The sequence below is a fragment of the Cygnus atratus genome, chromosome 1 (assembly GCF_013377495.2).
Source record: "Cygnus atratus isolate AKBS03 ecotype Queensland, Australia chromosome 1, CAtr_DNAZoo_HiC_assembly, whole genome shotgun sequence".
Classification (NCBI taxonomy): domain Eukaryota; kingdom Metazoa; phylum Chordata; class Aves; order Anseriformes; family Anatidae; genus Cygnus; species Cygnus atratus.
This window is the reverse complement of record NC_066362.1, coordinates 114648934-114664124: the sequence shown is the minus strand read 5'-3', so window position 1 is coordinate 114664124 and position 15191 is coordinate 114648934. Positions and strand designations below refer to the sequence as shown.

The following is a 15191-nucleotide window of genomic DNA, read 5'->3' as shown; positions in this document are numbered from 1 at the left end:
GCCATCATGACATAATATGTCTTGCCTCTGACCCAGGAACTTCCATTCCTGCATTTTCAGGAATGAAAATTGACTTGTTCTGCTTCTGCAGACTTTTGGAATAAAGAACTAGTGGAAAGGGGAAGAATCACAGAGAAGGGGTGGGAAGCAGTAAACTCATGCTTCCTGAATGGAAATTCTCTTAAGCCACAATACTATATGATGTGTGATGCAAAGGATTCACCACACTGGTATTACATTTTGTCTGATATGCTAGTAGGTGATGATGGTGACTTGGGACCATTAAGACTACAGGTTTTGTTCAATATTTCCTGACTAGGAAATACAGTAAAGCACAGTACTAATAATCTGTTTAATGGTGTCTGGAACAACTCTGTTTTTGGGGCAGTACAGCAGGGGTTGCTCTAGCTATCCTCATGCTCTGCTTATCCCCATGACTTGGTGGGCAGATTTTGTGTTTTCTTCTAGGGAAGAAACTGTTCTGAGCAGAAGAGTGTCTATGTTGGAAATGGTGTGCTACCAAAGCTTTAACCTAATTCTTTCTGCATTTTATTTTAATGCTGAAGTATTTAACAATGTTTCTGTGTGACTTCTTGTGGTAAAATCTTGTACTTCATATGTTGATACCCGTCAGCATGTGTTTCAGATGCCCATGCTTGTATTTACTATAAGAGCTCTTTGAAGGTGTCTGAGTGAAGAACTGTGCAAACCCAACCTAACCCTAGACCTCCATTCTTATCTTTCTTTTGGGACGATATTTTTTTCCCCAAATGTTCAGTTCCTCCAAGGAGAACATACTTTCCATTCAAGTGTCTGAATATGGAGGAACAATGTACATCAGGACCTTTCCCTCAGCTTTCATCCTCTGCTTTGTGTCCTCTGATAGCTGAATAATACTTTTGCTGATCAAAACTTTAAGCTTATTATCGTATTGTAACAATGGGATAGACCTTTGAGTGGTACGTGCTCAACCCTGCTATAAATTTACAGAAAATTTTACTAGAGTCAGTGTCCTGGTGTGACGACAAAGATCAGTTTTAATTTGTAGATGCAGGGCTCTGCTGAACTTGTGGTAGTCATTGCTAGTGAGGGCTTCTGAAGACTTCTTGAGGGCAGGGGAGGATGGAAGGCTTGTGGGGTCTGGTGGGAGACTAAGGCCCACCCTTGTTGTAGAGCTTACCCACATGAAGTGAAGGTCACCTACATGAAAAATCAGAGCAGAGACCATCCCAGAAGAGCATCCCAACTGTTTTCTGAATCCAGATGTATAACCTTGCAGGCTCTTGCATAAGTGTTAGAACATTCATATGGGATGTGAGAAAGACGACAGAAAAGTTAATAGACTGTGGGACTCATACTGTAGTTGACTGCTCTGGTCTAAAATACACACCCATATCTATCTGTGGGACATCTTCTACATCATTTGCTTCCCCTGCAAATTTTTATTTTACTTCTGTCTTTGTGTGGAAGAGATCTTATTTATTTATTTATTTACTTATTTATTTATTTTTAAAAATTGATTCTTTCTTACACAGATCCAATGAGAAATATGCTAGCCTTTGCTGTTTTTTAGTTGTAAAACTCTCTTATCCTATTAGGATGTGATGCATGTGGCTAGCAGTATACTATAAGAAAGTATTAGGTCTGCTGCAGTGTTTTCAGACAAGCCCCAGACTGAAAACTGATAGATCTCAGCCAAAGGATCCTTGTAAGAAATGACTCTGTTTATGGAAAATATGGTGATTTTGTAAGTCAGTCAAAATAAAAGCTATACAAATATTGATTAAATCATTTTTTTCAGAACTCCATGACAAAGCTAAGTAACTATATTCCTACTGCTCAAATACATATATATGTATATAAAATATATGTATAATTTTTTTTGAGAGAGAGGGAGAAAAGGTAAATCTGAGGCTCTTATCTCATTTCTGTATTGTTGCTTTTGATGATCTCACAATGTGGCCTTTATGAGAAAGTAAGTGGAGTGAAGGTTGTGAATGGACTTTTCAAGAAGCAACAATGCGTGTTTTTTGTCCCTAAGCTGACAACTATTTATTTGCCTTTTTCTTAATTTCTCTCTCTTTTTTTTTTTTTTTTTTTTCTCTCAAATAAGGGAAAATAATCTTACCTACACATCTTAATCTAGTAAGCCCTGGAACACCTATCGTGGGATAGGTTGAATGAAAGGGTAGATATTCATTATTGAACACACAATTAAAAGTAAGCATTAAATGACAGGTAGGTTATTCCTCTTTAGCTGATTAAAGGCTCCCATGACTTGTTTCCATTGCATTTGAGTGTTAGCCTGTATGCTCAGGTCTCTACAGTACAGTCTGCTAAACCCCATACTTCTCCCCTTTCCAGAGATGTATCTCGTTTATGAGTTTCACTTCTTTTTATGGTTTGACCTGAGGACCTTTTCTTTTAATTGTGGAAGATTGCTTTGATTTAATGGAGGCTGCTATCCTGTGAGAATGATAATGTAACTCTGTGTGCTTTTTCCTGTAGTGATTTTTTTTTTGTACGCAAAAACAATTGCATACTTAATTATCCTCATTAGTGGTTCTGATTTTGAAACTGATTCAAATAAATACCCTTTTGGAATAAAAGGTTGAGCACTAGCATATTGAATCAGAGTAGCAATTTGAAAAAGCATAGTCAATTTTTTGTTGCTTTTGGACATGTAATTTTGTAGTGTTTAGTCCTAAAAATACTGGCTGCAATTACACAACACACTACATAGGAAGCAGTTCTTCATTTAGAGATTACATACTGTGGAAAGAATTTTGGCTTTCTGAATGATACTAATTACATAATCATATACATTTAAGCAGTAGAAAAACTAACCAGCTCATCCGTACTTGCTTTAGACTATATCCTTTTCATTTTATTTCCATTGCATCATACTGCAGTAACAATTGTAACAATTTATGTGATCAGATGAACAGCAAAAAGTCAAACACCCGTGATATGCTTTCATATGCTTTCAAACATTTTTTTTTTTTTTTTTTTAACCATGGTAAGCTAAGTCTTTGTAATAACTGCTGAAACTGGCTGAGTGAAGTTAGTGAATAACTCACTGTTTGTTTACAAACATAGCCCATCTTCTGGGACACCCTCTGCCACTATGCTCTGGGCATCAAGTCTGGGATAAATGCCCAGCAGGGAGTGATTGGGATTCATTTTATATAATGAATGTTCATTTTGCTTCGTCAGAGTCTTTGATAGACACCACAAAGAGAAAGCAAGGAGCATTTTAGTCAAATACAGAGGTTTCAGGTTTCAAAGCACCGGTCTGAGGTGCACTGTGTCTCTTTCTTTGCCTTGTTCTGATCAAGGCTCCTTCAGGTGCTAGGGCTCATTTCAAGCCTAGCAGGGTGGCCTGTTGTGGACTACTAGCAGGTCACCCATGCACAGCCCTCATTTGGACAAATTAGCATTTTCTAATTGAAAAATTGGTGAACAAGGTTCTTGCTTCTGCTTGTTCACAGTTTAGGAGGCCTCAATAAGTATTGGAAAAACTTGTTTTGCTAGAGCAATGGATGCTGAAGCAGTTGTTAGCAGAAGATTTTTTTTTTTGGGGGGGTGTGGAGGAAGGGAAGGGGGGAAGAAAAGTTTTTTCTGCCAATTGTTCTCATGAACACCTGTGATCTGACCAGTGCGGAGCACAAAATTTATATTCATTTCTGTAGGAGATGACAACTGCGGACAATAAATATATAAATAAATTCAGGCTTTCTCAGCAGTTTGCAAGAAAGTGGCATTGATCAAAGAGGTCAAACTGGCTGATAGCAGATAAATATACTTTTTCTTTGATTCCATTGTTGACTTGATTTACAACTGTTGTATGTGGTGGTATTTTATTGGTGCTTTCGTATCCACTTATAATAGTGTAGTAATGTAATAGAGTCATCTCTTTGTTAATTATACTTGTAATCTCAAATCTCAAAGTTTGTACATTTGACTTTGTTTTGTTTTCCCTATTCAGGCCATTTTGTGTTGATCTAACCTTTCTCTCATTTTTTCATGATTCTTTCATCATTCTTTCTCATCTTTTCTTTAGTGTTGTCTTCTGTTTTCTTTATTCTTTTGGTTCCTTTTAGTTACACATATTTCATAGCCTGGTCAGAGCTTTTTTATCTAGTGCTGTTTTGCTGTTCTTTGGTCTGGAAGATAGCTATCTTGCCTTCACCTGTATCTTATTCCCTGTATGAGCTCTGTTTTACCTCTCTGTCCTCAAATTGTCAGGAATATTCAATCCTTCCTGATCTAGAGAGGTATATGAAATTCCTGTCAGGAGTAAAAATCTAAGCCAAAATTGAAAAAGGTCACTCATTTTACTCTTGCTGTAATAAAATCTGTAATATTTAGCAACCTTATACTTTAGTCATTAGATAAAACCCCTAGAGGGAGACATGATCACAGATGGATTATTGCAGTTCCCCATCACTCTGATCTTTTCACAATAGCTGAAGTAATTTCTCTAGGTTACTTTGCATAGCCTGTTATTTGATAATTGTGCACTGTTAGCAATGCTATTGTTTGTAGGTGTCCAGTTCTTTTTTTTTTTTTTTTTTAATTTTAAATAAGAGTCTCTCTCTCTCTCTCTCTCTCTGCCCCTCTCTCTCTCAAAAAGTCTCAGCAATAGTGACATAGTAAGGCATCTTGAAAAAATTTCATCCTGAATAAAGATGTAGTCTACCTAGACTTCAGCAAGGCCTTTGACACAGTCTCCCATAGTATTCTACTAGAGAAACTCGCAGCCCATGGCTTGGACAGGTACACTCTTTGCTGGGTTAAAAGCTGGCTGGATGGCCAGGCCCAGAGAGCAGTGATGGATGGAGTGAAATCCAGCTGGCAACCAGTCACCAGTAGTGACCGGTTAATATCTGTAATATCTTTATTGACGATTTGGATGAGAGAATTGAGTGCACCCTGTCCTGGTTTCAGTTAGGACAGAGTTAATTTTCCTCCTAGTAGCTGGTAGGGTGCTATGTTTTGGATTAGGATGAGAAGAGCACTGATAACATGCTGATGTTTTAATTATTGTAGAGCAATGCTTACACCAAGCCAAGGACTTTTCAGCTTCTCGCTCTGTCCTGCTAGCGAGCAGGCTAGTGGTGCAGCAGGAGCTGGGAGGGGACAGACCCAGGACAGCTGACCCAGACTGGCCAAAGGGGTATTCCATACCATCTGACATCATGCTGAACAATATATAGGGGTGGCTAGCCGGGGTGGGGGGGCCGGCTGCTCGGGGATAGGCTGGGCATCGGTCAACGGGTGGTGAGCAATTGCATTGTGCATCACTTATTTCGTACACATTATTATTAGTAATACTATTATTATTATTGTTATTATTATTTTCCTGTCTTAATAAATGGTCTTTATCTCAACTCACAGGCTCCACTTCCCCGTTTCTCTCCCCCATCCCAGAGAGGGAGGGGGGAGGGTGAGTGAACAGCTGTGTGGTGTTTAGCTGCCGGCCGCGTTAAACCACTACAGTCCATTTATGGACTGTATGTTATCAGCGCTCTTCTCATCCTAATCCAAAACATAGCACCCTACCAGCTACTAGGAGGAAAATTAACTCTGTCCTAACTGAAACCAGGACACGTCCTCAGTAAGTTTGCAGTTGACACCAAGTTGTGGGGCAGTGTTGATCTGCCGGAGGGTAGGAAGGCCCTGTAGAGGGACCTGGTCAGGATGGGTTGATGGGCAGATGCCAAGGGGGTAAGGTTTAACATGACTAAGTGCTGGGTCCTGCACTTTGGCCACAACAACCCCATGCAGCACTACAGGCTTGGGGCAGAGTGGCTCGAAAGCTGTACAAAAGAAAAGGACCTGGGGGTGCTGATCGATGTCCACCCGAATGTGAGCCGGCAGTGTGCCCAGGTGGCCAAGAAGGCCAACAGCATCCTGGCTTGTATCAGGAGTAGTGTAGCCAGCAGGACCAGGGAGGTGATCGTGCCCCTGTGCTGTGCTCTGGTGAGGCCGCACCTTGAGTACTGTGTCCAGCTTTGGGCCCCTCACTACAAGAAGGACATCGAGGCCCTGGAGCATGCCCAGAGAAGGGCTACGAAGCTGGTGAAGGGCCTGGAGCACAAGTCCTGTGAGGAGCGGCTGAGGGAACTGGGTTTGATTAGTCTGGAGAGGAGGAGGCTCAGGGGAGACCTCATTGCTCTCTACAACTACCTGAAAGGAAGCTGTGGGGAGCTGGGGGTTGGCCTCTTCTCACAGGTAACTAGTGATAGGACTAGAGGGAATGGCCTCAAGTTGTGCCAGGGGAGGTTCAGGTTGGAAATGAGGAGACATTTCTTCTCAGAAAGAGTAGTCAGGCATCGGAATGGGTTGCCTAGGGAAGTGGTGGAGTCACCATCCCTGGGGGTGTTCAAGAAAAGGTTGGACGTGGTGCTTAGGGACATGGGTTAGTGAGTGACATTGGTTATGGTTGGACCAGATGATCTTGGAGGTGTTTTCTAACCCTAATGATTCTGTGATTTTGATGACATAGTTCACTAGCACGGCACCCTGCCACTCATCCAGACTGTCTGTGGCTCTGCTCTGCACGAAATAATCTTCATATTTGTGATTGTATTTGTAATACTTCTTCTACTAGTTTGAAAGGCATACCAATGCACTCTGCAGTGTTTCATTTATTATTTCTCTGTGTGTATTTATGTGAAAAAGATTATCTAGTACACTGTATTTTTTGGATGTTGAGAGGGTAATTAACCTATGATATGATCCTATAATTCAGTATCCTTATACATAATTTATTGTTTAGAGGTATCCAGACATTTTATTTCAAATGTTTTGGGCTTTTCTGATTGCTTTTTCTTACATTAATTTATTTAAACTGTCTTAAAGAATATTTACCCTTAACAGTGAAGTATCATTTTTTTATTTTCCTCTGATGAGGAGGATTTTAATATGGTGCTTAAGTTCTGTTCTTTAAATTTCTCAATTGTTTTGTTATATTTGGGTCCCAAAATTTCCCAGAGAAGTTCAAACCCTAAAAGTCAAATGCATATTTTACTAATGACAAGTGGAATATTGTCCTTCAGATGTGTACACTTTTTCCTTAGCTTTAAAGAAAACTAGATGCAAAGGTATTCAAAGCTACATTAAACTCTGCCTAATAGTCATATATTTTTGAAAGATTATGCTCAAGATGATGTTTTCTTGTCTGTCTCCTTCTCTGGGTTCAGGCCAGTGAAAAAGGAACTGGCTCATTTATACCAGCTCTCACGAGATATGGGATCCTTGTTTTAAACTTCAACCTAGACATGTACTGGGCAGTTGCTGGTGTGATGACTGGTGAAGGATGCAACGCTTTTAGACTAATGCGTGTGCCAGACAGACTGGACTTGCTGTAGAAGGACCTGTAACTGTAGACAACAAACATCCATCCAGAATCTAAAAGTATTGGGGCAGCTGTGTAAGCCTTGTCTAGATAATTGAGGTATTCAGGAAAGATGTGGAGTTACCTTAATCTCTCTTTAAATGGTGGAGATGAAGGACCAGTTCAAGTGCATGATTTACCCCACTAAAGTGGGGTCTGGAGTGTTTTCAGACTGTGTTTGTCATTCTATGTTAGCTGTGAAGGAGGCTCAGGACGGCTACTTTCCTAACCTAGGCATGATGCCTGAGGTATCTCAGGAAATGGTATACTCCAGAACGCACACTGGCTGCTGATAGATTTTATTTTTTATTTTTTCCTTAAATTTTGATTGAAGATTGATGTGTTGTTGAGACTACCTGTGTTCCTGGTCACCTATCCAGTCAAGGGACTGTATCTCATCCTGTTTTGTACCTGCCACGTATGTGTGTGACAGTATGCCAGCAGCAGAATTCCCAGCTGTCAATTTTTACCGGAGTATGTTGTCCCATGATGGTACAAAGTAGTTCCAGGCACCTACTATTCCATCTGCAGACTACAAGTGTCTGTGCTGGGAAGAAACTTACTGAAAAAGGGATGTTCTAATTTCCAACAGAGGTGAAGTTTAGACTTTATTTTATACTGTCCATTTTTATGTTTATACTTTTATTATATTTTGGGGGTTTGCCTCCAAATTTCCTGCATTTACTTTGCTGGTATTTAGCAGTGAGAAATTCTTAAATTCTGAGGTGAGACTTTCTATGACCTACTAGATCTAAACAAAATACTTCATTGTTTCACAATCCATCAGTCCCATCACTGAGGAGAAAAGGAAAGGAAATATTAATGTCCAGGGCTGTGGCAAACTTGATGCTCTGTTGTAAGACTGGTAAGGCTGTTGCCTTAAACCTGCTGTAGTACAGAAGAGCGGTCATCTGCTTAATTATATAATTTATCTTTTCTACTTTGATTTTTATTTTTTTTAAATAATCTCAGTGCTCTCTTTGCTTCAGACTTTCACTTTGATTCATATCTTTTATCTATATTTCATGCTGAATTTGATTAATCAAAAAGATAAGGAGAGATAATTTTTCCTTTGTTTTTCAGTTGCTATTCGTTCAGAACCAAACTTTCCCCTTGAATAAGCATTGTGGGAATAGTATTCAGTTTATGAATAGGACAGGAAAAATAATATAAGTATCAAATAATTGTTAAGAGATATTTTCCTAATATTTTTGAATATGTTGAGTTGTCTGTCACCCAAAGTTACCTCAGTTCTTTCATGTAAAGATAACTGGGGCTTTAAGAGATTAATATAGCATATAGAACGAAGGGTGTTGGAGAATTTGAAGAACAAAGAGCTAGCTGTAAAAATCAAAAATGTTATCTGAACTTACTAAAACTGGAGAAAGAAAACTAGAGAAAAAGAATATGATGAAAAGGAAATATACAACACTGAGCTGCTCTAGTATGTTCTGGCACCCAGTTGTATATATATAATTTCTTTATTCTAAATCCAAACTCTGAGAACGTTTTCACTTTTGGAGTCATTATAGTAAGGATTCTTCAATGTAATATAGTATGGAGAGGACATAAAGAATGGTGAAGGAAGGGAAGACATGATCTCCCTTGGACTGACAGTTTCACAGTTTGCTTTTGCATGTCATCTTTCATCTGTGTTGCAGCTGGTGCTGATCCCTCCAGGATGTGAGATCCTACACAGACCAAGCCCAAGCCTGACTCAGTGTGGTAGTTTATGCAGCGTCTTCTCTCTGGTGTCTTGGTGACGCTTCTTTCAATCCACTAAAAAGAATTATGAAGAAACATTTTCAGCCTATTTTGTCTTGTGCAACATATAATGAAGCCCAGGCAAATGACACCCTTGTAGGCAGAAATACCAGAGGTGTTATTTGCTAGGCTCTTATGTAAGACCTTTGCATTGACAGCATATGTATATGTAGGATCACAGTGTCCTGGAGACCTAAGGAAGGAATGACATTACCAGATAAGAGTAAGGTTAACCTCTGCACAAACTAAAAAAGCTAGTCCAGTCTCTATGTCTGTCCAGTCTGGTTATGTCTATCCAGACTAACTGGCTGCACAACACTCAGTCTTATTTTCTGTTGCTGAGTGTGATCGACTTGCAGCTCCACCGACCAGCTTGTCTTGAAATAAGCCAGTTTACTTGACAGGAGACTTCTCAAGTGCTAAAAGAGAATTTGTATCCTGTTGACATGTTCAGCACTTTGCTAAGCAGAACGTGGCAGCGCTGTCTCTCCTGAAAAGGAAGAGAAATTTCCTTGGCTATTATACTTTGTCAGTTCTCTTTATCACTTCAGGTAGTTGAGTCTAAGAAATTTTGACTGAACTTGCAAAAAATACATCTTTCCTTCCTATTCTTGTTGTATGAATAAGATTATGGTATCTATTTAGCCTAAGATTCAAGAAATGTCTCTTGTCCTGTGTCTATCGATCTGATAAAATCTTTGTGCTCCTCTAACCACATGGATAAAGAAAAAGACCTTCACTTCATTGCCCTGAAAAAAATGTATACAGGTGTAGGTTGTGTTTGTCATTTCGGGGTTGGGGTATCCAATGAGTTCTGAGATGCAGGCTTCCTCCTGTTTCCCTCAAGTATTATTGGTTTCAGTAATAAATATATATATATATTTATTTTTTTTTCCAGAGGAATCTTTGACTTTCTTTCCCTTGGACTGCTAACTGATACTGATGTCATCTATTCCAAAGAGCTGATGTTTCTTTGTCCAGGCCAAGTGTAATCAGACACCACTGCTGCTCATTCGAAGTCCAGCTTAGAGGTGTCATGGGGTCCATTCCTGCACAGCTAGCTTTTGGGGAAGGCCTATGCCTGTTTGCTTGGGCACTTGTCATTTTAGCCATTGTTCTGGAGATAAAACACTTTAAAAACCTTGTTTTCATATTTAGGTAGTATGAGTCTAATATTTTTTTCCTCCTTCTGTTCTGACCTTTGTTTTGGTTCATCACTATTTCTATTCACTCTTTTATAGCTCTAACTTTCATCAAATTTCCCTACCTCTCTCCCTTGTAACTTTTAGTCTGAGTTTGCTGCTGTTTACTGTAAAATACAGTGTTTAATTGGATTGCATTTTACCATTAAGTAACATATCATTCATATAATTACATATCATCTTTGACTTGTCTCAGTTTCAATTAGGTTTTGATGTATCACTTGTTCTGTTATTTAGCTAATCTCTTTCTTCCTATGGAAAATTGCAGATAAATATCTTTTTAATAAAAGACTCTGAAATCCCATTTTTGTTGTTGATTGTATCCAAGTAGCTTATGCATGGTTTTCCACTACAAAATGCATCTGGATTGTCAGCATTGTGTATATGTGTGTATATTACAGCACCATAGTTATTTTCCTTGTATCTTTGTGTGTTTGTCTGCCATTAAGATGAATGTGTACCAGATGCTTCTTTAAAATGAAACACTATTATGCTGGCTGATGGATGGAAAGTTTGTCAAAAGTAGTGAAAGCTTCTACAGGGGATACAAAGCAGCCGGAAAAATTCATCGTTATGTGCTGCTAGTACGAATCCCTAGTTTGGCTGTGCTGCATTTTGATTAGAAAGTTAGATTCCATAGAAGTGTCAAACATAGTTCCTGATATTCTCTATTTTTATGGCATTTGCAATTTGGTATTCACCTCTTTTCTTCGCTAGCAAGTCTGCTGTTTTATATGAATGTTTGTTGAGAAGCAGTTTAACATAAAATTTGGCCAATGTGAACTGTATTTATTACCTCTATGTGAACACCTTCTTGGCCAATGAAAATTAAAATGCCCTATTGATTATTTCCCTTGTATTTGTAGAGAATAGCTTGTAGAGCAGATGAACAATGCCAAATTTTATTTTTTTAGTTCTCTATTATGTTACCAACAATACCGTTCTCTGCTTCAAAGTACAACTATAATTAGAAATGTATTATGTAAAAGTGGCACCATCTTATTCAGCTGTGCTTCCTCTTGTGCTTAGTCCTATTATGTGTCTTTTTGCTTTCCTGAAACACAAGTTTTTGCTAGAGCTGAGCCAACTTCTTGCAAAGGACTTATTCTGAACTAGCACCTATCTCATCTGTATGCAGGGACTTGTTGGCTCCAGTGCTTGAAATTTGTTCTTTCTAAATCTCCAAGTGCCTTTCATCTTGTTATGTGATGTCGTTTTATTTGGCTGTCTTCTGCATGTGAGATATCTTTCCCTATTGCTTTAGGAGAGTCTCTCCTACTTCTCTCTCTGTAGGGACTCCCAGAGCCAATCCCAACATCTTTTGAGATGGACTCTGCTGACAGTCAATACCAAGATGACATTTAGAAAAGAATCTCTTCCCACCTTATGTCTCCTTCCCTCAAACTGCCTGGAGAGAGAAAGAGAAAATAGTCCATTTTTTGTTCCAAGCTATTACAAAACTAAGTAGCAGAGGTAGACAAAGTGCTTCATGGCTTCATGTTGGGATTGCTAGTTATTTCTGGAGGACAATAGCACCCATCTTGTGTAAATGAAGGTTAGCCCTGAAATCAATCTTGTTGATGCTTACTTGGGCCTGACGAATTATAATCACATTTTCAAAAACTTACTTCTCACTTGACCTGCACGGGAAAATCATGTCAGAATCTTCTGTATTCAAGACATTGTGAAATATGCATTTTTTTTTTTTTTGAGCAAAATTGGTAGATTTTTGTGGTGAGCTGTATATACAAATGTACTATAGGGTGGTATTATTGGTAACGTCTCTTTTTCCTGAAAAATAAAAATCTTGTCTTATGCTGATTTGCTCTCAAGCAGAAGAGCAGTAGAAGGGTATTTCAGATGAAATGTCAAGGCACCTTCAAGCTGTTTTAAGCTTTCAGACCATCTGGGTAATAGTTGAATATCCTATGGATGAAGTGTTCAAAAGAAAGAGGGTTAATCCTGTGTTCTGACCAATACTGACGCGTTTCAGTGTGACAGAAACTGCTGTTCATGATTGGGAGGGGGACTACAGTCACATAGATGCCAGAACCACCATTACAATAAGTGTGCTTTGTACTTAAGTTTTTAAGTCTTTGTTAGAAAGACCTGGGCAATTATGTAATGTATTTATTAAGTTGTATCTGTATTAAATATAGGTATATATTGCTATTTAGGATTTACAGGGATTTTTCATTGTTTGCTTAGTCCTCCTTATTACTTCATAAATCATTTTGCCATGGAAGGACTGTAAAAATAAATTTGGAAGTGCTAACAGAAGCAGCCCATGCTTCAGGGAGGAATTTGATATTAGAAATTTCATGGAAACAGATAACTACTAGATTTTTACTGGTGTTACAAAAAATGCTGCATCAGCAAATGCAAAAATGATCAGATTTATTTCAGTTCACAGTACAAAGTAGGAGTTTTCCCATTTCATTTTTGTATCCAAACCACTTATTGGGTTTAATTCAGTGATATTTTCTCCTAAAATGAGAAAGGTTTTATTACCATTTGCATTAGGATCCAAATATTTTGTTTAACTTCCCTAACATCATAAAAGTTTACATTTGATGTTGTGACAAATAACAGTGAAGTTGTTTGTGTAACTGAAATTTATTAGATTTTCAAGATCTCCTTTTTTTTTTTCCCTTTCTTTTGTCTTGCAGTTTTCAGTGAAGATCTACACGCCAGTCTATATTTTGTCAATGCATCTCTGCAAGAGGTAGTGTTTGCTAGCACCACAGGGACATTGGTACCCTGTCCAGCAGCAGGGATCCCCCCTGTGACGCTCAGATGGTATCTAGCAACGGGCGAGGAGATCTACGATGTCCCAGGGATCCGCCACGTCCACCCCAATGGCACTCTCCAAATTTTCCCCTTCCCTCCTTCAAGCTTTAATAACTTAATCCATGATAACACTTACTATTGCACAGCTGAAAATCCTTCAGGGAAAATCAGAAGTCAGGATGTTCACATTAAGGCCGGTAAGTACAGTCTTTTATGTGGCTCAAATGGGATCAAGGTGGGAGGAAATTTGGGTGTTTCAGGCAATGAGTAGCCAGTAGTCGTGCATCAGAGGAGATGGGCCAAAATGGTAACCTTTGAAAGTCTCAGAATATTAAGTGAGATAGTATATTCTTCTGTCTTCAAGATTTGATTTTATTTTGAGGGTGGAAAGTTAGTTTTCCAAAGATAATAATCAGTTGAACTTCTGGAAAAGTAAACAGAAAAATGAACCAATAATGAAGTAATTATTCAGACCATGCTTGCTCATTAAAAAGCTGTGAGAGAGAAGGACTTGGTCTTTGGATTTTGTATAACAGTTGGAAAAAAAAGTGAAATGTTTGCCTAATCACATCCCTTCTTAGTGTGTGCAGACTGGGTCAACCAGTAGAGAATTAAAGAGGGATCAAAATCAGGCTTTTTGTTACAACGCATAAACATATGATTGCATACTTTTTGAAGGTTTTGTCTACCCACTTCAGCTAATTAAAATATTCGAAGAAACAAAGAAAAGCTAGTCTGGAAGCTGACCTTTGCCTAATGCAAATCCTCATAGCCTTTCTTTTTTTGTTGTTGGTGGAGCTGTGATAGTCTTTTCTTAGAAGAGAAGTATCTTTTCTTTGGAGATATGCCTTCACAGGATTTATGTAGGGAAAACTGCAAACAGTTACCAAGTAGACTTTGACTTCTTGTCTGTAAGCAAGAGAATTTATTCTGCTCTTCTTAAAAATAAACTACCATTCACAGATTAGTAGTTTATAGTCAATTAGAAGGCGAGCTTGTTTCTGTTTTTTGTACTTTTGCATTTTGTTTAATGAATTTTTGGACATGACGTCTGTCAGACTTATATTTAGAAAGAACATAATATTGGTTGTCCTTTGTGGATTTGTTAATACATCCCAGTTTTGTATTTTTGGGGCATCGTTTCCAATTTTTCTAATTTTCCAATTTCAGATAAACTAGTGAGATGTTATAAAGAATGCTAAAACTTACAACTTTGTTAGCTAAGGCTCTGAACTAATACTAATTTAGCTATAAAAGCATAGAATTTAGATAACAGGATGTGGCTGTGTCCATTGCTCAGCATTGCCCCATTTATCCATGGAACTCCAAAAGAAGTCTCCCTATCCTGCTTTAGAGGAAAAACCTCCCAAATGGAAGCAGGGCATGAAAAAAGGCTTTGAAATATGTACAATAAACTAACAACTGTTTTAGGCCAAGTCAGAAATGCCTTTTTTTAACACCCTTTCCTCTCCTTTTTAGCCTCTTACCCTTGGTCCATTATTTATATTTATAATTTGAGGCTTGGATAATGAGTTATACAAGTCTTCTTCCTTCTTATGGACCCCTGTTGTGTGCCAGAGCTGTTGTTGTGCCTGACAGGAGACAATATCTATTAGTGAGTCTTGTAGACTTGCATAATCTCCAGAGAAAGAAATATACAGTTTTTGAGAAAGTCTCCTATGCGTAACAGTAAATGTATTTTATGTTCAGATGGTAAACCCTGTGGAGCTCAAAGATGAAATGATAAACTTCATTTGTTTTTGTGTTACTTTCAGTCACATTTCTGTTCAAGTGGTAGTAGAGATAAGCGTTCAAACTTGCTGATGATTATATTTGTGTTTTTTGCATATGATGCACCCCATTCCCTCCTCTCCCCCCAAACCAAACGAAACAGAAAATAAACAAACAAACACTCCAAAGAGATAAACCCATAGCTAAAAAAAACAAACTCAGCTCTCCTCCAGACCAGTCTGACAAGGGAATAAAGGCGTTTGCCTCCATTTCACCTTCAAGCTTTTCTGTGCAATAATGGC

The 15191-nt window shown here is 38.5% G+C and overlaps 1 protein-coding gene across 1 annotated transcript in view; it reads left to right on the top strand.

Moving 5' to 3' along the window:
- Window positions 1-12755: 12755 nt before the first annotated feature.
- The window catches only part of DSCAM (DS cell adhesion molecule), a 401851-nt gene continuing 399415 nt past the window's right edge, over window positions 12756-15191 (top strand). Inside the window, 2 exon segments of the mRNA XM_035546056.1 lie at window positions 12756-12780; window positions 13038-13355. Coding sequence (XP_035401949.1) covers window positions 12756-12780; window positions 13038-13355 — 343 coding nt within the window.